We start from the raw sequence: 26,720 nt of genomic DNA on the forward strand, positions 1-26,720 counted from the left end.
TATTGTACCACACCTATCAATTATACTGGCTCTCCCACCCTAGAGAACGGAAGGAACTTTGTTCTTAGTTTCACTTGGAGCTAACAAGTTAAGCAGGGTTACTGCATAGAACAGGCAACTTCTAAAGTAAATCTATCACGCTTTAGGAAATGCTGGTCATGATTCAGGGAACTTTCCGTCAATTTTATACTTACCATAATGATCAAGTCTTAGATATACTACTTGTGTATTCTAGTAAGGCTCTACAGGACTAGAATAATATATGAAAAAAGTAACATACAAAATCCACCCTTGGGATAAAAGCAAAATTTAAACTATCAGACTGTCTCATGGCACTCAGAAAAAAACAAACCCCAAAAACAGGTGTTGGCCCAAGTGCCTTATGTTAAATTCCAATTTAGGTAATTACAGGCTGCCTACACAAATTCCTCCTCCAGTTTCAAGCAGACACAGTATTCATTTCCTGCCCAGTACCCGGGCAGCGTCATTGCCTCGCCTTGCACCAGGGCCACCGCATTCCAACCCCACAGCGGCAGCACTGGGACAGTGGGTAGAGTTACACAAGCTGTGTAACTACACAGAGCACATGTCTTTCAGTGGTTTTCTTCCTGTATGTATGGTCTGTAAAGCACTCTGGAATGCAGAGTGATAGGTGGTGGTACATAAAACCAACTGAAATACTTAATTGTCTTTTAGATACTCTCATATATACAACTTGCTCTAGACAGTAGCTCATATGGCGTAACTAACTACTAAAGCATTAGGGAATCCAGTCCCCATTGTTCATTCCCTAAACACTGAGGAGTCAAGTTATGCCAGAACCAATTCTATGCAACTTAATCTGGTAACCTGGGTGGTTCTTACTGTACCTGGATTGTAAGGCTGTGAGCCATGGGTTATGCATCAAAACCAAAAGCAGTCATTTAAAGACAACTCACTTGAGAACAGGCAATTAGCTATTTAAGCTTTAAGCTACACTAAAGTAAGGGATCCTTGAAGGATGCAAACTAAAACTCAAGACTTTAAAGAAAAAAAAAAAAAACAAACAGAAAAAAAACAAAAACCACCCCCACACAAGGGTTTCAGGCGCTACTGTAAGATGACAGTACTGCTGCTCACGCTGTCCACCTCGGCCTCCGGCCAAAGCAGCTTCGGCCGAGGGTGGTCAGCTGGGACCGTCCCACTAGATGGCCCCAGCCGACCGCAGGGATGACTCGAGAGAAGGTGGTCCTGCACCCAATGGCCTGCAACGAGCAGAACGCAGCCTGTGCTGGGCAACTCTGGAGGTTTAGGATTTTCAAAACTGACATTGAAAGAAACACTACGGAAAGAAGTAGCAGCATGACTTTTCTAGGCAATGAGATGACAGAAGTGCCTTTTATCCTCTCCCTGAAATGAATTCTAACCTAGTCAACTTCTAACTATGGCCTTAACTAAAAGTCAAGCACTCCACCTCAGCTTTCCCACCTTCAACGTGGGAGTAGAGACCCTTTCCTGGAATTAGAAGATTTGTCTGTAGAATTCTGCAAAGACCAAAAGAACAAATATAAAACAAAAAGATACCTTTGCTACTACGATTCTATTTTACCTGACTGATGTAAGAATGGAAAAGGGCATCTTAGGTCACAGTTACATATTTACTTAAGGGCAACTTCTATTTCCGCAACTACAGTGAAATGTAAAATAATAATCCCAGCCAAGCAGAGTCACTGCAAACAACCACCTTCAGCATCCCCGAGGTCTTTTTGTGTCCTCCCCTTTTTTGTTTTCACTTTAAAGACTCTTTAGACCACAGCTAAATAGTGTTTAAAGAGAAATTATAACAGGGTCACATAGTTCTCAATGATTTCTGCACTCTTAAATTTCATTATTTTAATCACTTACTACACGGGCATGCACTTTGTGTAAAGTTTTTTATAAAAGCATGCTCTTTTTGTTTAAAAAAAGAATGAATAGAAATAAAGGAGAACATTAAATATACTTCAAGTTAGTTAGCACTCACCTCCTGCTCCTGTTGAAAGATGACAACTCTACCTCCTTTGTCTCCTGTTGCTAACAACTCTCCAGAATGGTTAAATTCTACTGTAGAAATTATATCCGCTGCATAGGAACAAAAATAAACCCTGTAAGTTAGTCATTCTTCTAAATACTAAGTGGCCAAGAAAGCTATGATTATAAATAAAAAACGCATACTTCAGTTTAAGTATACTTATGTTATAAAATACAAGTAGGGATTTCTTCAAAAACATAGAATTTTTTTTAAAGCTGTACATTTGAAAGCCAGGTACTAGTTCACCGTGCCAGAACTGCAAGTTCAGTGTCATGCACTAAATTGTTTTTAAAGATTCTGTATCATCACTTATAATTGTTTTTCTGTTATGACTGCTACTCTATATAGTGAAAATCCATTTCTATACTATCTACTGTAACAGCAGAGACTGTGTATATACACATTCCTACCTTTATTTTCTCCATTCTTTCTGTTATACAATCATTACCTATAGGCTCTCAAAGCCTTTTTTTTTTTTCTTTTTAAGGACTCTGTACACATTTGACAGCTTAAGGGCAAAACATATTAGGGCAGAGATGCTCAGACATCAGTTTCTAAGGAATGCAAGGATAGGGAACAAAAACAGCTACAGAAAATTTACAAAATAAATTCAACAGACTTTCTAAAAAAAAACAAAACCAAGTATCTCTTCTGGATGAGGAAGGCTTACATTACCACCAATGTTTTTATACAGAGTGCTAAAATTACATTGTGAATATACATTGAAAAAAAACCTGGTCATGCCTACTATCAAATTGATCTGTTTACACAGCAAAAGAGGACAAATTATTACTTAAGCTCAAGCACACCAATTCACATTTTCAAATACGCACATGCCCCTCCTACTTTCAAAAAGCAGAATCAGAAGCCACACCATTCTTCAAACACTAACTTCAAATTGCAATACAACTATACTAATCTAATTCTCTGCAGAAGAAAGTACCTGAGATTCTTACATATGCAAGTCTTCAGGCTATTTCGCTTTCACATCAGTCTGATGCAGATAAACACAACGTATCCATGTTTTCTGTTGGGTGGTTTCTTCATTCTCTATTTTCGAGTTAAAAAAGGTCTAGTACCTGCTCTACAGACTGAAAGCTACCGCTGAACAAAAGCTACTCAGTCTGAATTTAAACAGACACTATTGTGCAGCATATCATGGAAGCTATCTTATCACAGAAAGCAACAGGGTTATTTTCATTTTGAAGAAGTGAAACATGCAGGATTTTCCTCTTATTCATTTTAATACCAAAATCAAGCTTACATCATGCTCAGCTTGTCCCAAACACATGGGCGGTGGCCTCTGAGGACATTAGCAAGCTGTTCTTTAATAACTGCATTACACAGCAGCTTCAAGCATGCAGCGTATCTGCCTGAGAACTGCACAATGCAAAGACAGCCTAGATATGCAGGCTGAACTCAACTGCAAAATCCTCAGAGGCAAAAGATGCACAGTCAGATTCTTGGCACGAACAGGTATATACAGCTCAGTTGTGTTTTCTAATATACAGCACAAACTGCCATTTAACAAAAGATAAACACAAGATTATGCATCTCCATCGACCTCCGTTGCCATGATTATCTGGCACCACTGAAACACAAACAGGCTGAAATTACTCAAGAACACTGTGTTAAGGACATAAATGTGACGTAAGCTGGTGTGTAGACAAACCAGGATCCTGATTGCACATAAAAACCCCCATGATTTCAGTGCACATACTTTTATTCTGTGTGTGTCCCTCCCCCTGTAAAGGTTACTTTAGCCATTCGTTAACATATTTGTGAACAAGATGAAGTGATTTATCTCACATCTGTAAGACTTAAGACTGCATTGCATTCAGATGAAGATACGACATTCAGTATGCGCCCTTCACAGGTGAACAAAGCATAAAGGTAACATACAATTAATCAAACCCAGCATGCAGAAAGAGTAAAGGGCAAACCAAGCAATCTAATTTTGACTGTTCAATACAATGTAAACCATGTTGTTATAATCCTCTAAAAGGAGAGCAGCATAAGGAAGTTGTCAATTAATTGAAGAAAAAGAAGGTAACTTGCCTCTCAATAGTGAGAAGTACACAGAATGATTACAGTTTTGAAAAAATACTGAGATTTAACACTGCAAGCTAACCCAGTCTTAGAACAGAGAAGACAATACAGCACGTTATCAGCAGATCTAAATGCATGCATTTATGTGGAAGGAGAACAGCAAAAAAAAATTTGCCTTAAAATTCTTATATATCCCTCTAAGAATAGACTGATAAATTCATCATAGTACTTCTTTGGTGAAAGTCACTTGAAAGTTTTACAAGGTCAAAAGCCTTAGGCTTGAAGCCTTATGATTAGTACAGGCAGCAACAAGAGCCAGAAAAGCCTTAAATTAAGGATAAAGCCTTCATTTTCTTAGGTCAGCTGATGTAATATACACTGTATTTAGTAACTATACAAGTTAGCAGAAAGCTAACCACTTTTCTGTAACAGTTCTAGACATTCTCACTTTTTGCATTCATTTTAACTTGCAAGATATCCAAGCTTGGTACCAGTGCTCTCCAAGCTGATACAAGTGCTGCTCCATCTAAGGGCTCAACTGCATGACCGAACTTTCAGTACTAACCCCCACAAAAATCTAGCAGGCTCAGTCAGCAGTGACGAGGTGCTCAAAACTCTGCAGCGCTATATAGACACTATGCAGAAGATCTTTTCAAGTACTTGGATCCATTTTAAATTAGAAATAAAATACATTCCTTAGCAGCAATCACAACAGAAAATTATTAATTAGTTTTTAAACTCAAGATACATCTACAGAATCTGATGTGCCTTCTACATTGTAATCTTGGACTGTTCCCTTTCCAAGGACAAAACAAACACGCTAGAAAAGTAAGCCGAAAAATTATTTCTGCTTAACTAGTCACAAAACAGGGCCGAGATACAAAAATCAGTACTGGAGAGCAAAGCAACCAATCATACATTTTAAATCCAGTAACTCACCATTAAGAATATTGTATTCCCATACCTTGGTCAAAGACAGACACAGACATCAAGGCACTGGTGTTGAACTGGGCGGATTTAATAGCGTTTGAGAATTGACAGGGGAAGCATTTCATCTTCCGCAGTGCACTGATTCACTTGTGTATTTTTATCTGTATTAACACCCTCGTTGCCAAATAAAATCAGTGTAATCCTTTTCTTTTCAAATGGTAACCATAATTCCCCTGATAGTTACATGTAGGGTTATTTTAGTCCTTCAGTGCTGCAACGGCCAAAAGAGCATCTACAGAACGCGCTGCCTTCTCTCTGCACCCTCCCTCTTGTGCATGCTGTTTTTGCTACAGTCTCTAGGTGGGAGTCTTGCCAACACAGAGGGCTGCTCTCACTGCCCATCAGCTTGTAAATGATTCCTTCTGTAGGCAAAGAGCACTACGGAGGAATATCTGAGGCCAAAGCAGATGCATGTATAGGCATCCTGTTGTCACCAACACCAATGGCTTCTCGATATGACGCATTCTATTGTTTACTGCTGAACTCATTTCAATGCCCTCCTCTTCAAGCGCCAGTATCGGAGATAAATAACCACCAAAACCTTATCTGATAACCACACTCCTCGCAGAATACAGTCAGATAGCATCATCTGTTAATAGACTTCCAGAAAGCTACCCATGCCTTGAGAGATAAGATTTGTCTCTCTCCTCCCCCCAAGCATCCCAAGACATCTCTGACACCAATATGAAGCATGGCATTTCAAGTGCTGAGATTTTAAAACACTACAGAGCAACATCAAACACACAGGATGAAGACAGCATTCTGATAAAAGCAAAAGACAGGACAGAAATGGCTATGTCTATCCACGTTCCTGTAGTGTACCTGCAATACTTGGTCTGAGTTTCTCCCTCTTGCATAACTTGGGATAGACAGCTCAGGGGTTACTATAGTTTCTAAAAGTACTTCTTGGCACAGAAGTCTAGAGTTCTCCTTTAGTTCCATTTAAATATACCTTCACAGACACTTGTTAGTACTGTGGAAACACTTCTGACACTACTAACTACTTCCGTATCATGGTTTTCAGTGATCTAAAAGCAAAGGGGGGAAATCACTTACACAAGCTGAAGTCCATTTACTGTTGTTGCACATGTACATCACCAAGGGAAAATGTTTTGCAGCAGGTTAAGTGAACATCTATAATCAAACACGGTACTACTGTACAGCTGTATCCCCACATCAAAGAAACAAAACACACAACAAACCAAGCCAGTGATCTTAAAAATCCCACTGTACGGTAAAAAGAGAGGCTTGCGGTCCCTGACCTACTGGCACACGCCAACAGGGCAGTCTGCTTTCCCAGCAGCCCTCAGCCCCCTGACACTTCTCCCAGATCCAGCAGCTACAGTCTAGTTTCTTTCAACTGCTGTCAAGGTTGCTGCTTCTTCTGCACATGATGTTTATACCTTCACAACCTGCTCTAAGCTTTTTATGTATTGCTCCGACGATCCAGCTTCACTTTAAGGTGCTCCAATAGAAATCAAAACCACCGCAAGGTCTGGACACTTATCTTCACTAGATTCAAGTGAGACTAGCTTTTCCCATGGTAGACATGGAGACAGGAACCTGAAGAACCAAAGGAATCAAAACAAGGTGTCTTAGTTTTGACAGAGAGTGGGATAGGGGGAAAGACATTTATCTCCAAGTTCTGAAAATGCTTAAAGCAATGTGTTCACAGTTCACCATGTGAAAAGGAGACATACCAGGAGCTCCCAAGCAATTCTTAACTAGTGGCAGACACACACTTCTGCGGATTAATCATCTTGAAAGAGAACAGCCACTCAACACAAACCTCACCTGCTTCCTAGTGGGCTCAAGACAACTATCACAATTTCAGAATTTTTAGTCAGTATTTATTACACAACCTTTGCTATTTTGAATAATTGAATAATTCACCTGTCATGGTCAGGCAGGATTCAGATGGTTTGAAAAACTCAGGCCCTGGGCCAGGGCACTTACGAAAGATGACCAGTTCAAATGAAAACAGTCCAGTTACACTGTTCAAAGATGGAGGAATAAAGGAATCCAGCCCATCTCAAATGCCTTTTCCTCCTTTAAAGGAAAACAATGCTCTAAGTAAGAAAAACTTGGTCACTATGTTAAAAAAACATTTTCACACTTTGGGGCCTTCCACACTTTTCAGCGATTGCTGAACAAGGACCACCCATGCATCACCACAAGCAAGTTTTCTGAAATATTACAGAGAGGGTCGTGCTGAAGTTTTACCACTGTTGACAAGTCTATGGAATAAGGGAATAAAACAGCTTTCTCAATCCCAACAAGCAAAAAAATACTGTAATCCAATGACTTGGTTCCAGAAGGCCCACTGTGAACCTGAAAAACAATTCTGTATTAAATTTTTTTCCTATAATAGAATAACAGATATTTTATTAGTACAGAAGAGGCTATCTATTTTAATGTACCATGAACTTTATATAAACTCTGCTTATAAAACATGCTTGGTAGGCAAAACATGTCACCTACTCTACAGCAGCAAGTCAATCATGGCAGCAAACAAAGAGCGTCTTTATTTCACCAGACCTAAAAGGTTTCTGTGAAAGTTTTTGGAATCACGTTGATCTGCTGCCTAAGCAGAGAGCAAGTAAATCAGTATGTTTACACAAGTGGAGCAATCTCCTGATGTTTCCAAGGACTGAACAAAGAATTGTAGTATTTAAAAAGCATTTTGGTACTACTTCTCTGCTTATTCACCTTCCCAGTGGCTCAGAATACCATTTCTGGAATTTTCCAAAGTAACAATTTAAACAAACCTTATCCATAGTGCAGAGCAGATTACTTACAGGTTGGTAGTTCTGTCCTAAAGAGTAAAAAGACAATTCACTGACCAAATGTGGAGCCCACTTCCTCAGTTTGCAGGACTTAAGTACAGAAAAAGCTGTTTTCATCAAACTAAACATCAACTGATCTTTCCAGAGACTGTCTGGAACAGGAAACATCAAGAAACCAACTTCAAGGATTATTTTTTAAATCCAAGGAAGCTCAAAAAGCCTCAAATTGAGGAAGCAGCACAGGAATGGATAAATATCACGAGGCATAAAGACAGTGAAATATCTGAATTCAACACACAGTTACTGAGCATACCTGAGCCATTCTTCCTAGATTATCGCTAAAGATAAAGTGAACACGCTCAAAACTGAGCAAGTGTCTCTGTCCAGGAAAACTTGCACACCTTGTGTCTGGAAATCACTTGTGATTTTTTTGGTCCTTCCTAACCCAGGGTGAAACAAAACCTTCCTGCTACTACCGAACGTATTTGACTTCCAAAAACTCAAGCTCAAGTCACAGCTAATGGCACAAAACTGTGACTTTTAATTGGGCTTTCTTGTTGCCAGTAATGGTTTTGTTTTGGACTTATGTACTTCATTGATGGGGGGAGAAGGAGGAAACAACCACCAGAAACACCAGAGAACACAAAAGCTCCTCCAAGACTTCAGATGTTTTAAGAAGCTACACAATGCACACAATGTCTGAGTCATCCCAGTATCACCCCGCTGTTTGCACGATTTTCATTTACCACACTTATCAAGAGTCCTAATATATCATGTATTACGTCTCTGAAGCTAGAGTAAAGTGTTAATCTCAAACAGGAAGGCTGTTTAAATAAGATTAAGAAAGAGTGACTACACGTCTGTGTTTGCAGAGAAGAGAGCTCCCAGGATAGCGGACAGGATACCACAACTATACGTGTCAGGGAAAGAATAAGAGAGCAAAACAGCAAGCACTATTTCATACTGGTGGTGTAAAAGAGAACACCCTCTGCATTCCAGCCTCATCCCTAATTTATGTATGTAGAGGGGGAAGGGAGCACAAGGATTGTATACTTTAAAGTTACCATGACCCGTTTTACTGTTGACTTCATTTCCCTTTTCTTCATTCACTTTCCAGAGGGATTCTCTGCATTCACTCCGTCTCCCAGAAGTGACTAGGCAACAAAGCCAAAGGCAGCTGGGACAAGGCATTCCTACTGTTCAATTTACTTCTCAAGACTCATTCCAGAGGTCCTTTAAATAGATCTCTTTTTACTAGGAGGGCATTAAAAATGTATTAATTCTTCAGAAATATGGGGACAGGATGAAATACATGCAAAGCAGCAGTAAAGAGAGGGGTTACCACTGTGGCAAAAATTCTCACTCCTGTGACACGAAGCATTGCAAGAGCCAGCTGGTCACTTGCTCTCTCCTACGAAGCAGTCCTGCAATCCTGCTGCGCACAAAGAGCACACAAAGCACCTCAGCAGCGAGGGGAGGGGAGGGGAACTGTGTGATGGCCAGCTAGCTTCGCACCGCTGCTGGCCCCACTGCTGTTAGAGCACAAACACGCAGGAGCCGAAGACGCATTTCACACAGCAGACAGTAATTAAGCTGGTTTTGTTGGCTTGCGTAAATCTGGGAAATTTCCACACAGGGAGAAAGATTTACAGGGTGTTCTCTAGCATCCACATTCATTCCAAGTGTTCCAGGGCTTGTGATGCTGAAAATGAAAAACATGGGATCCTCATGAACTCGTCGTTTTCCCCACCAATTTTGAAAGCATTCTAATCCTGTTTAGTAAGGATGTATTTAAGTGTTGAGACTCTCCCAGTCCTATTTACATATATATCTGTGTGCAATATACACACACAACATACCAGTCTCCAAATAACAAATACGCATAGTACTTCACATCTGAAGTTCACTGCATGAACTACGCACCCTAAGTAAAATAACCCAATGTAAACCTTGTCAAGCAGTCCTAAAACCCAATACTTTCCCTCAGTTTCTTGGACTTTCCTATATTTCCATTTCTTTTATTTACTCTTTCTTCTTCTCTTCTCTCTCCAACTCTGCCAATCTGAGAGAAAATGTCGCCTTCTGGAACAGGCAAGTCCTAGTTCAACTCTGGATCTGAAAGCCTGAGTGATTTAGTTATTATTACACATCTTATTTATAACTTCCTATTCAGTTCCCTAAAATAAAGGTTGGCCCCATCCTGATAAAGCTGTTTCCTGTTGCTTCCTAGGTTACACTGCCAAGACCGATGCCTACCTTGCAACTGATTCAGTTCGCAGTGGGCTGATAGGTAAGCAGGCTCTACTCTTCAATAGCAAAACACGGCTCACACAGTATCCTTAAGCACGCCACATCCTTCTGAGATGATGCCCTCATACCTACATACTAGTAGCGACAGTAAGAACACTTATCAGCAGCCTTAAGAAGTAGCAGCTTGAATTCAGTCACGTTTTTTAATGGAAGCAGGAACAATACAAGCTCAGGGATGGAACCAGTACTGTAAGACAACTATTTTATAGGATATACACATATTAGCATGGCTTTGAATTTACAGATGCATTTATAACATGTTCTTAGATAGTCTAGAGATAATGCAACTGAAGTTCTAAGCTCAAAATAATGTTTTTCTGTGGTTTTGTAACTTTACGCAAACAACTATTTTTGCTAAGCCTCTGGACTTCTTAGAAAACACAACCATTACTGAGCAGCAAACTTCCATTCTCTCCTACTCAAATAATACAGCGATACCAGCCTTAATCTTGTTGCCACTGGTTTTATGTAAGGCCAGTAATTCTCCTCAACAGCTTTAACAGGCTCAATGCTCAGAGAAGAATACAACTCCAAATCCACCTGCCCTACGCAACGGAAGCTGCTCCAGTCTGCAAAGCAGTAGTGAGAAGATGGCATTAGAACTGCCGAGAACAGAACTGAAATGGAAGCGACTCTCAAAACACCCTTTACAATTTGGAATAACAATGAATATGCAGATGAATTATTTTAGCACGGTAACAGTAACACCGGGAACAGAACCACCATCTACCAAAACACAATGCCTCTCATCTGGAAAAGCAGCTCCTTACACATTCAGAAATCTTTTAAGTGATCTTAAGTTAACCGTAATATCAAAGCAACTGTCTCATTTAAACACAATTCATAGAAAGCACACTCTGTGTTCAGTACTACAATCGAAGTTGTATAGGGAGTAGCATACCAAACATTTTAATTCTTGTGTTTGGTAAACAATTGCTGTGCCTCACTGGGCAACTGCCGTTTGCGGGCCAACTTTAGTAAGCTTCAACATCTCCATTCAGGTCAAGTTTCCACCATTAAATTTATCACCAGTTCCCTCTATGGTCCATTTTCAGACCAAGGCAAGAAGCCAACAAACAATCATGCTAAACCAGCAGCAACTTTCAAAGTAGCAGAAATCACTACAGGGAACACTGTAATCACCACCTCAAACTTTTGTGAGTGATCCTCAACACATTTCAGTTAAATTTAAGCAGGTTTTTCTTTTTTTGCTAAGCTAACAGAGTTCAAGAAGACTGAACTGAAGGCATTGTATGAGCAAATTTGCTGGAGGGGCGAAGGGCAAGGAACATGCTCAGGAGCAACCACATCTCCAGACAGCACACTTGTATTTAAAACGCTATCGAGCCCACAAACCAAAATGCCAATTCAGTGCATTCCTGTCCATGCATACGGTCCTTCACAAGCTTACAACAGTTCCCTGAACAAGGTCAGAATTCGGCATTGCTAGAAAAGAAAGGAAATTGATTTAAACCTCAGACCACTGCCTTCCTGTCCCCATCTATAGTAGGAAGCTCAAAGTCTCCAGTACACACGGCTCCAAGACACCTGTGGTGGCAACACAGAAAACACAAGCGACCCGTAGCTACAAGTCAAAGTACTCTGAAAACAGATGTGTTACACACTAATGTGAACCGACTGATCCATGCTTCCTACCCCTTAAAATGACATAAAATTGCTTTAAAGTTTGATCTTTGCGAAAGGAGTTCAAGCATTCACCTTAAAAATTAGTATGAGCTTTGGGAAAGAACTTTTATACTTTACATTGATCTAAAACTGTGATCCACCATGGAAATGGTAAAGCAATACTGGTACCACAATTACTGTAACCACCGGGCTATACCTGATGGTAGAGGTTTTATTTCTGCTCACCGAATCTGGCACTGCATTCTATAATTCCTTTTATGCAAAGTTTGTTGTAAACCTACAGAAGAAGAAAAACCCCTATAGGGCTAGTATATGTTAACTGAAAACAATCTTGAACTGGTGCCTTGAAACCATTTCATCTGAGAGAATGAAATAGTTTTGGGTTGGGTTTTTTTAACTCCAAATTAGTTATTAATAAGTACTTCAAAACTTACTGTGAAAAATCCTCTCATATGAAACTCGTAACAACAGCAGCCAGAAGAATTTTGTCTATATATAAACAAATGCAAAGCTGTTTCGTTTCTGGACAGAAACCATTAACCCTCATCACCCTGATTAATTGCTTTCTATTTTTAAACCTTAAGACTTTTTTTTTCTTTTCAGAACACACACATAGGAAACCAACAGGCAAATCCCCTTCTTCCACTAGGTGAAAGAGAATAAACTGACCACAGCAGTACCTTAACTCACAAGAAGCTGCAAGCCAGCAGAGTTCCCAGTACCTTGTCTTGCCCCTAAGCTAGACATCACCTAGTTGGGAGAACAGAGTAAGGAGCAGTCAGTCTAATCACATTCAGAGAAGCAGGAAACCAAATACATGTACAACAGATCAGTCCAGATGCAACCACCACACAAAACTACTGCTGCCTTGGCCACCCACGCTCAAGACACCGCATATTTAACTAATAAGGTTAACTTGGCTCCAGCATGAGTTGATGTAAAAAAATGTAACACATTGTGGAACTAGCGAAACGTTAGTTGTAGCCCTATCCGTGCAGTTTCCAAGCCCTCTGGAAGATGCCTTCACCGACGTATTACTAGGACCTCTGAGGATGTGTTTTACACACACACCTCAGCTGACCTATCCTATGACCCTTCCACCCCGGAATTGAGGGGTATGTCTGTGTGAAGCTTCTTGTAGTCCTCCGCAAGTCTGGAAGACTACCACTACCCAAATAATTCAATATGCACGTTACTGCAAAGTGGAGACTTAACGAGCTCAAGACAGAGCCATTTTTCAACTCAACACAAACTGGACCAGCCTGAAAATACCTCAACTTCAATAATAAGGAATTATTTAATACCTGACAAGAATTCCTTTGATTCTCTAAAGGCATTCTCTGCCTTGAAACTGCAAATAGCATTGTTCTGCACTATTACAATACCCTAGGAAACGCAACTGAACCTCACAGTGGTCTGAGGCACCACCCAGCTATTTTTAATCCAAATAGTTTCTAGTCTTTCCAAGAGGCCTCTAAGTTTTAACCTGAGGAACAAACCTGGTTAGGAAAGCAACAGCTAAGACAACTCCCCTTTTTAATCTTCACTATGTAGGTTTAGAGTTTTTCCCTAAAGAATCTATTCAAACAAATGGTCTTCTACCTTACTTTAGTATTGCAAGTGTGTTTAGAAAGACTGATAAATACACATACCTATGCAGGGAACATTTTACTAGGGCAAAAAGCAAATGATGAGCATTTAATTTAAATCTCTTAATACACATTCTTCCCCAAACTCAAGTATTCCTTAAAATATGACAGGAAGTGCCTATTTGCTTTTCCTATTCACACTAATTCAGGTCTATTGTTGGCTGAAACAAAGGTCTTTCAACCTGCATCACCCGTTCCCAGGACATCTGACACCAGTTTATTAATATCATAAACACAAGAGGCATAAGTGGCAGAAATCCAGACCCACTCTTGGTACTCGTCTTAAATAACCTCAGAAAGGCGGGTGAATAATCTCACAGGTTGTGGAACTACAACATTTATTCACAACTAGGAACAAGCAGTTAAAGGTCACAGCTGCTCCTTGAGCCTGTTCTTTGCAGGCAATGCACTACTGTATAATAATAAAAAGGCTCAGGCCTGTCCGCAAGCTTTCCTCCCTCCAACCAGCAGAACTGTTCTGCTTTTAAACAAAAAAAAAAAAGTAATCAGCAGCAACTCCAACATTTCAGCATTTTTCAAGATCAGCCAGCTGTTCAATGTGAAAGCTATCATGGGGTTCAGGTTTCTGAACACCACAAAATTCAGCTGCTGAGAGAGTTTCCAACCTGTGAAGCTTAAATCTGTTTTCAGGTGAGAAAAGGGGAAGAGAAGAGTGGCCTTCCTACTGAGGATGTGTCAAATCCAGTTTTGCATCAGTCCCCTTTCAACTGCAATGAAAACTCCTCTTCATTCAAGGTTAGGATTATCAAAAAGAGACCGTGAACAGTAGTTTCCAGCCTCTGGCTAACATCACCTTCAGAGGCTACTCACCCTTATACCTAGCACTCCATCAGAAAGGATGTTTTTGATTGGAAATGTAAACAAAAAGAACAGAATCATGAAGTAGAGAAAATACACTACCTAAGCAACATCTGTGTTTAAAAACCCACATGCATTAGAATTCTTCACTTACTCATTCTGAAAGCATCATCTACCAAATAAAAAGCCACCTGCCATTTTAGGGATCTGGCCTAGGTATGCTTGTGCCCCACTCTTGTCACAGCATGCATCAGTTATACTTAACCTGGAAAAATTAAGTGTCCCTGTTCAGATGCAAATAAAGAAGCTCAGACACTCAGGCTTCAAGAGTCACATAACCAAGCCTTCCTTCAGTGGCTTAAATACACTAAAAAATAAATCATAAACAAACACGTGTTCTTTGGTGCTGCAGCAGTAAAACTCTACCTATAAACAACTTTTTAACTCCATGTGAAATCTTAGTTGAAATGTAACCCCAGCAGAATGCGAAGTCTCTGGTTTGCTTGGAGGGGCAAACTGGCAGTGTTAGTGTTCTCCGTTTCGACAGCTTATACTCTAGAAGAAACATTTAAAGTATTACTACAGACATAGCGATAACTTGACTAAATGGCACAAGAAAAAAAAAAGAGCTTCCTCCCCTTTGAATTTTCCTGTTTCAAACACCTACCATCACAGAGATTGTGCCTTTCAACCATACATCATCCCTTTAAACAAAGTAGTTGTACTATGCAGTATGATATACAATCCACCCTAGTTACATCTCCATTACAGAAACACTCTTCAGCCAGCAAAACCTACACTGATTTATGAGAGGTCCTCCTGGATAAAGATGACAGAAGGGTTAAGTTATATTTGTATTGTGTAGAATTTACTTGGGGGGGTTACTCATCATTTTTGTCCTTCATACAACTGCATACAGATCATACATATCTAATTACAGGGGAACAAAATTAACTCTAGCAGGAACTACATGCCCGCAAGACCTCCTTAGGGGCCTGAATGTTCTGTCACTATCACTCACAAAACTGAGGGACTTACTGAGCAACAGGAAGAGAATGGAGACAAAAACGCTTAGAAGTAACAGATTTAATTATTCCTGCTCTAACACAGCATTTTGTCTAGCCTTGGTACTCTGGTACCTGACTTGTTCCAACATATTTTCTGCCTGCAGAGCTCTGCTTTACAATGTATCACCAATAAAGCCACAGCAAAACTGTTTCTGCACACCTTATTTCCAAGAAAGTAACTTCTCAATTTTAGCACTGCTGAGGACAGAAATTCAGGTTTACTCATTTTCCAGCACAAACTTTATGCTGGAACAGAGAAATTAAATAGCCTCTGTCCAGAGCGGAACAGCACTGCCGCTTCCGACCTCTCTGAACACATTCCTGCTGACCTGCAGATAAAGGACATCCTGTTCACCATATGCAGAGCAAAGATTCAAGAGACCAGAACTCCACCTCAAGCCGCTGCTCTCCGGAACACCAGTATTCTTAGAGCTAAGTCGCAGCACTACACACTCACTAGGCTCCTTCAGGATTTACACATCAAGCTTACGGAAGTGCTCCATAATTCCCATAAGCCACGCTATGAAACACATGTAGTATGAGATTCCTCAAAATGCATTAAAAGAATTGGACTAAGTTTTATTCAAGCTTCATTTCCTCTTGCTGTGATAAGCATGTTAGCAGTGTATCTATTTTCCAAAAACAGGCTAATCACCCCTTGGTAGCAGAAGTGCTTTGCTGTTTTACCTGGCTGTTTTATTTATACTTCCATTTTCTTAAGGAACCGTTCTCAATATGCCTAGGAGGAATGGAAAAGAACGTTCTTGGGGGGAGGGGGAATTGAGCATGCTCAGAAATACCACGTAGGCCTTAAAAAAGCAAAAAGTGTCAGCAGTTAAGCTGTTCTTCCTACTACGTTGTCTCCAGTTAACAGCACCAAGTCACTGCCTTGTATGGGTACTGGGGCTAATTTCCATGCAAGACCAGTGTGCAATCCCCACACGGGAATTTTCAGTCCTCCTTCACAGAAGGTGATTTTAGACATTATGAAAAAAGTCACTGAAGGCTACGGGCAGCTAAGCTCTCAAATAGGTGCTTCTGAGACTGTAGAATCTCCACAGATGAAGGTTTTTAATAACCATATAACAAGAGTAACAGGTATAGTTGAAAGATTTGCATTTAGAGAACATACTAACAAGCTCCCAAGGTCCTGTCCGCCCTACTCTCTGTGATACCACCCTCATTCTGCTGTGACACGTCTGTGTTATAACCAGGGGCTGAGAAGGACACTGAAGAGTCTGCCACTCCAGGCATGGACTTCACAAATGCCAAAGTTATCTTCATGCTCTTTGATTCCTGTTGAAAGGGGATTTCTGCTTTGTTGGAAAAAAAAAAAAAAAAAAAAGGATTTAGTAGCAACAGGACTAGCAGAAGATCAGCCCTGTGAACTAGGCAAATCACAAAAGTATTTACTCGCCTCTTCTTCTAGTTCAGAATCTTTACAAGTCTCCTCAACACTACAAATTACCTTACTCACGATAGCTTACCCCAATTATAGCTGAACATATCCACACGGAAGTTGCCCCTGTATTATTTATTCAAGAGGATGTTCACCTACACAGCACTGAAAAACCTGCACTACAAAGTTAGCTGTGTATTAATTCACGTAACTGAACATTCAATCCGTGCATATTTCAAAAGGATGCTTTAATTTGGATGTCTGGTCATTGAAAGAGTAAATAATTTCTATTTCAAGCTGCATTTACTTGAAGCCTTACCCAATGCCTAAAGCCATTACCTAATTTTTTTTTTTTAGAGAATAAAAAACACCCCAAACTTCAATACTAAAAAGGAAAACAGACCTGCTTCTGCTTACATGTGTTCATTTTCATTATCCTCTTTTTTTTTTCCCCTATGCTCAAGCCAGGTGATTTGTGAGTCCCTGAAAGTAATCTGAATCAGTAACTATTTTCTCCTCAATTCCCACCGACAGCCCCCCTGCCTCAACCTATAGAAGCATTCCTCACTTCCACCAGAGTACCTACACCAAAGCGCACGCTAATAACACAGGCTAAATAGTCCCCTCAGCAGATCTTACTTTGTATCTTTTCAGGGGCTTGTTTGTGTTCCAAAGTAGTACAGAGCTATTTATGGAAAAATCTCTGCTGGAATCACGGCCAGAATTTCAATAGGCTGCACAGCACAGAAAAGCCGGTGGTTAGTTTTCTGTTTGCAAATAACAATATATTTGGAAATAACAAACTGTGCTATTGTTTTGCATGTACATAACAGAAGCCTTTAGGCAATGCCTTTGTCACTCAGAATGCTACAGACCAAGAGCACTGGAATATCTTGATTTTCTCTTTTTGCTGAAGCCATTCCCAAACATATACTGCAAGTTAAAAATCAGTAGCAGTCTTTCACAAAGATATTATAGTTTGGAATGCCTTTCAAAATCATCTACTAGAATTCTGTGACTCCGTGTGCATTTCTGTTGTAGATAAAAAAAATACCCCATCTCCTAGAAACTACTGTGCTGTTTCAGACTCTTCTTATACATTCTGTGACCAAAGCTCTCATTTCAGGTGAAAGGATGAGGCCAAGAATTTCTCAGGCTTTTAATGTTCATGTGTAGAATGCAAGAGACCGCTGCACCTCAGACAGCATGTAAAGTGCCTCCTTCTAAGGGAAGAAAATGAAAGCAAAATCACTCTTACCTACCACAAGGGAAGGGAGAGAAGGAGGGAGGGAGGCACACTCCTCAGATGAATTTCAGGCAGCTTGCCGTAGAGCACAGCGCCTGTGAAGGTCACAAGTACAACTGAAGTTTCCAGCAGAGACGAATACACAGTTTCAACTATTACATGACCATGGAATTAAAAAAAAAAAAAAAAAAAAATCTGATTACTGCACTCACTATGTGCATTCTCTCCTTTGTTCATTTTAATACTTACTGCATTTTTTTCAGTGGCACTTGGAACCTGAAAAAATGGTCTTCCCTTTACCAGTTGACTCTTCAGTTTTTTTCTTCCCCACTTGGCAACTATTTTCCTGTGTTTCTATTCTGGCCCAAGCATATACGCCTCAGCTTCTTAAAAAAAAAAAAATTCAACAGAGGCCAATACTAGTTTCTGGCCTGGACTTTCAGAGATTCTTAACGCTCACTTCCTAAATGATGCAAAATGGATCTACAAATCTTGACAATTCTAAGGCAGACACTTATAACACGTCTTAAAAAATGCATATACAGTCTACTAATCTGAGCAGAATACTGACCTTTATTTTTAAGTTAATTATTTTACATCTCTCACCTTCTCTATTTATAGATTAGGATCTTTCTTTGGATTTTGGAAGAGTTGTGTAACAGCCGAAAACAAGACAGAGAGTATTTAGTAGAATTACTGTCCTGCCAGTACTTCAAAGTTCCTTGCCGTAACTTTTAGAAGTTTTGGACTTCACTTAGGGAAGCAGCCACACTAGTCTTACAGATAGGGAAACCAAAGCATGAAGGGGTTAAAATGACTGAGTGTCCTTCCAGATGAAACAATTCCAGATGATTGTTTTCAGTTGTCATCCTCCCCCCCCCCCCCCCCAAATTTAAATCTAAAGTTTAAGTCAGTAGAAAGTAAAACAGTAATAACAGCTCAGTAAGAAATCTGAGCGTCAAAATTTGACACGGGTTAGAAAGAACATGAACTGGAAGGTGCCAAACAATTTCAGTTGAATGTTACTTTATTGTAAAACTTCTGGAAAAAGAATTCCAACATATACACAAATGAGCTTACAAGACCAAAGAGTGCTCTGTACCCGATCTTCTCTTGACTTCTTCAAAACCACAGCAACCAACAAGAAGGAAAGACTAAGCCAGAAGTGCTCCTACCCAGGACGCAATCACTCGGGCCACGTCATTTTTCGTACCAACAGACATCCTTAATAACCCATGTGCAGAACACCGAGCAACAGAACAGAGAGATGACCTCGTCACCCCATTGTCAGTGACAATTTAGAACATACTTCCCTGACTTTCAGAAACAGCAGAAAGATGCGAATGCTACAGAAACAAGCAGATGTCTGCTATCCCCAGGTTTGGTATGAACTTCTTCAGGGCAAGCCAGGGAACGGAATCCACAAGCTCCAAGGAGCCAACAACCCAACGTGCAGAATCTCCAAGTGTTTTTGGTTTGTTTTAAGTGCTCTCCGTCTTCCTACTGCACTTCCCTCTGAGGCATCTAAGTATTGTCAGAGACAAAATTGCTGCGTTAAGCACAGCATGTGTTCTGCTCCAGTAACAGAACTGGTATGTTACCAGTCCCCACCACTTTCACAAGCAGGTTATCACTTCCAAAAGGGTCTGGAGTAAAAACAAAACATCCCAGATATTTCTTGAAAACAGAAAGAAAGTAAGATTCAGCTAAAAAAACCACAACAAAACAGAACACACACATCAAAAAAATCCTAAACCAAAACATGAAGCTGTGATAAGAACAGACTGAGAAAAGGCAGAAGGACTAGACAGAAAGTTTTAGTATTTTGGTCAAAAAGCCATTTCTGCCAGTTCTACGTTCCACTAAAATACCTTATGAGTGTTTCGGTATTACCTCTACAAAGCAGTGCCATTTTCTCACTGCTAGACTATATAATGAAAAAGTTTGTGGCTTCAGCTTCAATTGCTGTTCCTCCATATTGATCTTTTAGAAGAGATGTCCTCAAACATGAATCTCAATTCACAGGAAGTAGAGTTCTTCACATGAAAGGCAGTCTACGAACACACACATAGCAACTGTAAGCATGAAAAGGCTGAGGAAGAGACTCAGCAAGTGGCTCACAACGCCAGAGTTTCACTGTTGCATTAAAACCATTACTGCATCTCCGAGAGAAGCAATCCATCCCCTCACCTGGCATCTCTTGTCCCATTCCTGCAGCACCACTACCTATTCCCCTACAAACATCTGTTACAGTTTGACACATCAGTCTGGGGAATCTAACCCAGGATGAAATCCATCCGACAGCAAATAATCCAAGCCGTGTCATTTTCATTCAGGTCAGTTCCCGAGGCGATCGCTCTGCAGCTCAGTGAACGTGTGTCAGCTCAAAGTGGGACCTGGTGAAGCTACAAGGAAGGACCATCGCTTTCAGGAGCGGCAGCTACTTGAAGTGACAATGAACCCAGAGGCAAGTCAGGATGCAATCTGAATTCTAATCCCTCATTCCATACCAAGGCCACACTTCACTCCGAAACAAGCTGAACTTGGCAACTATTAAAAGGTAATTCAAGGTTTGGGTTTTTTTTAATTATCTCCAGTATTTCTATAAATGAACGCTTACACAATGCATGAAGAACAGTACCTGAGAAGTTAGGTTTCTGTTACATAATTCCATTGGAAAAAAGTCCAGGAACTCTCAAACAAGTGTCTTTGAGAATCATTATATATTTACAAGAGTTAAAGCTACAGATTTCTTGCAGTACACAGCTCTTGTCTGCTGGATAAACTTACTGTAAAATTTTAAGTTATTTGAAAAAAATAAGTCCTTCGGACTACATTTATAAGCACTATACACAAACACACAGAGGTCGTAATTTCTGTGAATCATCTTCTAACCTTCTACTAACAGGAGAAAGGCCAGCTGGAATCACTACTTTTAAGAATCAAAGAATGGTCCCTGGATTACTTTTTATATTCATCAGGGAAAAAGGAAAAAACAGCTACCAGCATTTAACCAACAAGAACATAGTAGAAATCATTCCAAATTTTCAATAAGTGGCTACAGTCTGAAGTCACAATTACCTTAACTGTTCCTGAATATATGCAATTATCTTTTCTCAACTTCTCAAAAACATACGAGTGCCAACTGTGTTAGTTTGGAGCTCACGTTATTCCCACAGCATTCATTTAAGAACTGCAACTGAAAATGCAAAGAGAAACATTTCCACACAAAATGCGTTCTATATACCTGGGAAATCAATCTTTCTTACAATACAGCTCTTTTAAACCCTCTTTCCTGGCCCTAAAATTTGCTTCCAAAATTAGACACAAGCGTAACTGCCTAAGGGGTTTAACATGTGACCTAAATATGCTGGTTTTCTTAATGGTGCTATCACTTGTGGATCGCTAAGAGGAAAATACATTTTTATAAAGAATGGCTGACCAAATTAATAATTTCTCCTCCAGTGCTTAACAAAAGCATGATAAGTTAGAAGAGAGAGGCTTGCAGCCAATTCTGTTTCTGTAACTGAATTACACTCATGCACAGAAGCCTCAAATGATTATTTTCAGTAATGTTGTCAACTCACAGTAGCAACATCCTACCTGATGTCTCGTTAGCCAGCGTGTTCATTTTAAAGGCAAATGTAACCACCCAAAACCTTCCAGTCGCAGAAAACAAGGCAAGCCCACCATCATGGACCAGTACCTGCTGCCCCGAGCAGTGTCCTAACGCAGTCCTGGTCCGGGAGCCAGAAAGCGAGCAGCACTATATTCAATGAAGGAGGTCCTGCTATAGAGAAAGTATCAATACTTTCCTCTTAAGACAAGACACTCTTTTAGGCCCCCCTCTTTTTCATGAAGGCTCATGTAACAGCATAAAAGAATGACAACGGCCTTTATTTCCAGCGTACGTGCATACTAACCCTACAAAAGTAGCATTTCGCTAGTGCACACTTTATAACTGAGCGATAAAGCAATATAACAAAGCTATAGCTACACATATTCCACTGAAGTTTAAAATCTAGAAAACTGTCCAGATGTAGTTATTTTGACTACAAGACCTACGGCTGCTTCTTGAAAGAGGTTACTCTAAACTGGTTTGGATCAAGTATCATACTTCCTGCATTTCTGACCTTTTTTTTACATAGAAACACGGTAACTGTTGTCTCTATTCACATTCACAACTAAGTGCCTACCTATGCCAGGACTTAACATTCATTACAATTATTTTCATTTCTATTTTTTTTTTAGAAGGGTAAACCTCAGTTCCACATAATTACTGAACACTGACTTCTGTAAAACTTCTTGCTCCATATTAAAAAAATTGTAGGCACTTATGATACTGAATATTATAGAGCATTGAAAATATGAAAAAAGGTCTGGAAAATACCTTTATGGCAATTATAAAAGCATCTTATACTAGTTAAATTGTTTTTAAACGCTTATAAAAGCATCTTCTACTAATGAAATTGCTTTGGGAGCACAGTGTTTCCTAAAGAGGAAAGAACAAATAATAGCCTCATTTTGGTACCATCAGGAATTGATGTTTTTACTACAGGAGGTACAGTACATAGTGGATTTACCTGTACGCACACTTTACCAGCATCTCAAACAAGGCCTAATTCTACAGCATCTAAACGTGAGACAATACATTAGTTGAGGTGAAGTCAAAACCCCAAACGAGGGATCAATTTTTCAAATCATATTAAGAGGCGGTAAGACACGGTAAGAGAAGATTATCATTTGTCAGATTATCTTTTTGAAGTGCTTTACACTAAAGCAATCAGTAAGTAATCCATCTCCCAATTAGGTGGTATTCTTTTCTACAACAACTTACAAGAAACAAATGGTACTGATATTAACACAGCTCTTTTTATTAACAGAGCTAGTAACAAGCCTAAACCAATCTCATTTCCACACACTGCTTATGCAGACACCAGCGAAAGAAAACCTATTCCATGTGCACTAGTTCTGCTGCAAAACAAAGTCACAAAGATTATTTACAACATAGGGATAAATGACATTGTGTGTGTGTGTCCCTGCGTGTGTTTGCACATATCTAATTTCAAAAAACCTACAACTGTCACACTGCCCAGTGGCATGACAACTGCCTTGTACCCCCCTCAATCCCTGCTGCTACCCGAGGTGGTAGGTCTGCACTCTCCACCTGCCCTCAGGCCTGTGTTTCCATCAGCCCTTCTTCACACCTCCAGCGTTTACACATGTGCACAGCCTTCGGTTCAGGGATCTGACTCGACTGCAGTGTAACCCAGTACGAATCCACAGGTTCATTCATTTTCAGTAGCAGCACAGACTTGGACCAACTCCACTCTTCACATCAAAAAGACGACCACCAGTGACGCACATCTCCGTCAAGCACTACTGCACCACACCAAACCTTCCCCTATTTTATTGGGCCAGCAGGTTCAGTCTCTTAGGATTACTGTTACGGTATTGGTATTAGATATATTGTATTGCCAGCCTTCAGATAGCACATGTTCAAAGTATGTACCCTGAACAGCAAAGGTTTAAAGTCCTTTTTGTCAGCTGATTTTACATTGGTAGCAGCATAGTACTTCAGAGATCAGGGTCTTGTGTTGACTGTACATACAGTCCTGTAAAGAGACCAGCCCTCTTCCACAGTTCCTTGGGTTCCCCTGAACCACTCGATCACTCCCCACACTATGCTGGCACAAGCACACACCAAGCACCGAGAACCGGATCAGGGTTCAATTCAGCTGAAAAACAATCCAATCAAAACCACAATTTTTTGATATTTCTCAGCTGGATCAGCTTCCCAGACAAGCTCATTGTGTAGTTACATGAGCCCTTGTGCCAGCAAAGTGGGAAGGAGTGCCTCTTTAAGCAGAAATGCTGCCAAACATGTAGCCATGGCCTAAATAGGCAAGTCAGAAGAGAACAGAAAGGAGGAGGGGAAACCAAAAAAAAAAAAAAAAAGCAGACAGCACAGCTAGGAACACCCAGCTCTTAACTCTTCAGCACTGCATCCACTAGCAGTTTTATTCTTCATTTTGGTTCTCCCAAAATGCATTCTGTGAAGCTACAGCTACCACAGAAACCAATTTCTAGGGTAGAAATACCCAAACCAGAAGCGTTTAGGTAGCACCTTTAGAATGAAAGCTATGAAGTCTCCAAGCTGATCATGAGCTGTAATCCACCAGGATTGTCACTGATAACCAGCTTCCATTCATTTGTACTGTTCGAGTCTGATGGCTTTATCACCATAACAGCCGTATTTACGACAAAAAAAAACACTCCTTTTTCCAACTAACTTTTAATTTAAGCGAAAAAGATTCCAAGCAGAGCAAAGCATCGCAGAAGTAACAGAACAATACTGGTCAGCATGACTGACACGCTGAAGAGCCCCAGCTACCAAAGCCGCATCAAGAGAGAGTACTGAGTAACTTCCAGGGAACTCAACAGCCACTTACTATTTAGCTGTTGGCTAAATGCTCTTTGTTTTGGGAGACTTCACACTTCAGTCAATGTAGACCAGCAGTTCCTAGAACACAGTAGCCTGTTTCTCTCTAGATACAGACAGTCATTCTACAAATGGCTGAAGAGCTAAAATACAGGAGCAGACTTAGGAATACAGAACAGGACCATAACCATGGGTCTTTTTATGTATCTACAGCGTATTTCAAACTACCTGTTAAAAACAAACCTATTACTAGTCCTTGCTCCTGTCACCTTCTGAGCGTACAGAACATAACCACAGCCCTCAAAAACCCAAATTAAGCTCCCTCCCACAACTACACCCCAATCCTTCTTCAGTATTATTACTGCAACCTCTCACATCTTTGCTGCTTTTCTCTGAGAATTTTCCCTCCTCTCCTATTCCATCAATTCCCATTTAAAAATCCCATCAGTGACTTCTACAATGATGCCATTGTCTCTCTTCTGTGACTCCTGCCCACACACACAGCTCGGTAGAAGCCCTTCCTCCCAACTGATCCCAGCAACATCCCTCCACCTACAAGTTACAGGCCCCTATCACTCACCTGTTGGTAAGCCTACAGAGACCAACGTGCCACCAGGAGTAACAGGCTGGGAGGACAGAGCTCACCAACTTCCCAAAGGAGGCTCAGCAGCTCTAACCCACTATTGCAGACACACAGTACTTGACAAAGCTTTCTGGTAAGGCAAGAAAAGATGGTGAACTCCAGATGGTGGTAAACTGCTTTTTACAGCAGCCCTTGTTCCTAACCTCAATTTTCCTTACTCTGAGATAACTATTTCCGTGCACTGAAGACAAACTACCATTACTGAAGCAACAACAGTTCCCATAACCACTCTGCAATTTTGAAGTCTGCCAAAAATAAACATGAAACTAGAAAGATGTAACACACCTAGAATCAAATACAGAAAGCATTCCTCAACAAGAGAGAAGTCAAATCTTGTTTATGTCTCTGACCACACACATGAGCTGGCCAGGGACAGAAATGTACGAGACTTCATCTGTTCATCATCTGCACAAACTGAGGCAGACTGCAGCAGCCTTTTGACCATAAAAGAGGGAATGTGAAAGAAGCCAAAGATTATTAACAGAGCAACAAGAATGGCTAAGCATCAGACTTGAAACTTAAGCCAGTAATCAGCACCCACAGCAGATATTCCAGTACTTCTTTCAGAGACAACCTGGGCATGAAATAGTTAAACAACTTGTCAAAGATGAGCAGTAATCACTCAGGGTTAAAGCTTAGGACTTGAGTTCCTGGCTCCCAGCCTTGCATCCAGACTATCAGACTTTTACATATCTTTGGATTACACTTGAAAGAACATTTAGATACAGCAGCTTGACTCTTTATCTTCTGCCAAGTAATTAAACAAATTTGACTTAATTTGTTCTGAAGTACAACTCATCCCATTAAGCAAGTGCCTACTTTTCAGAGACAGTTTAAACTCACAATTCTTAGTTGTTTCCAACTGGAGTTGCCATTATGCCACATCTTGAAGAACATAACAGCGGAAGAGTAAAAAGTCCCGAAACAATGAAACTGCTGCAGAAAACCTCTGTAATCCTTTTCTACAATCATTCCCATAAGGGAAACTTTCACTACGAAAACATGGTTATGTGTGCCCTTGAGTATTTCTGGATGGTCAAGTCTTACTTGCACCGAAACAGTGATGGCACAAAAGAAAAAAATATCCATGCATTACCTACGCTTTTGATAATCTGATCACTGAACTTATCAAGGACAACGACACTGTGTTCTCCACTGGAGAAGTCCTCCCTCATCTACTGTCCTGGCTCTGGGCTCTCCAGAGCACATGGAACAAACTGAACACAGACATGTTGTAGGATTGGGGTCCAGCAAGACAAATATAAAAATCAAGAAGGGAGGAAAACTTCTACTGAGCAAAGAATCAGCCATTTCAGAAACAGAGGCAGCACAAGCTACGACATCCTCGCTCTCACGCAACGGACTGCTAAATCACAGAAAGGCAAACTTTTGCCATCAGTTAAAATTAAGGACCCCAATTATAATGAAGCTGACACTCAGATTTCAATTTATAACCCGATTTCTGTGTTTAAGTTTGTGATCTGATAGGGCCAGGCCACAGCTCACAGCCAAGGATAAATTCCACGCGTACTGAGAGAAGCGAGGCTAGTTCTCTGCTCCTCACACATCCACACTCCTCAGGTTAGACAAGCTGAGCCAGAGCAGAACGACACAGCCAGGCCC

General features: G+C 40.4%; 1 protein-coding gene across 3 annotated transcripts in view; it reads right to left on the reverse strand.

The window, feature by feature from the left end:
- The window catches only part of PPP2R2A (protein phosphatase 2 regulatory subunit Balpha), a 39,713-nt gene that overhangs the window by 7,366 nt on the left and 5,627 nt on the right, over positions 1–26,720 (reverse strand). For all 3 annotated transcript variants that reach the window (XM_075444566.1, XM_009940857.2, XM_075444565.1), the window contains exon 3: positions 2,003–2,100. In XM_075444566.1, coding sequence (XP_075300681.1) covers positions 2,003–2,100 — 98 coding nt within the window. The remainder of the gene's footprint in view (positions 1–2,002; positions 2,101–26,720) is intronic.

This window comes from Opisthocomus hoazin, chromosome 28, assembly GCF_030867145.1.
Source record: "Opisthocomus hoazin isolate bOpiHoa1 chromosome 28, bOpiHoa1.hap1, whole genome shotgun sequence".
Lineage (NCBI taxonomy): Eukaryota > Metazoa > Chordata > Aves > Opisthocomiformes > Opisthocomidae > Opisthocomus > Opisthocomus hoazin.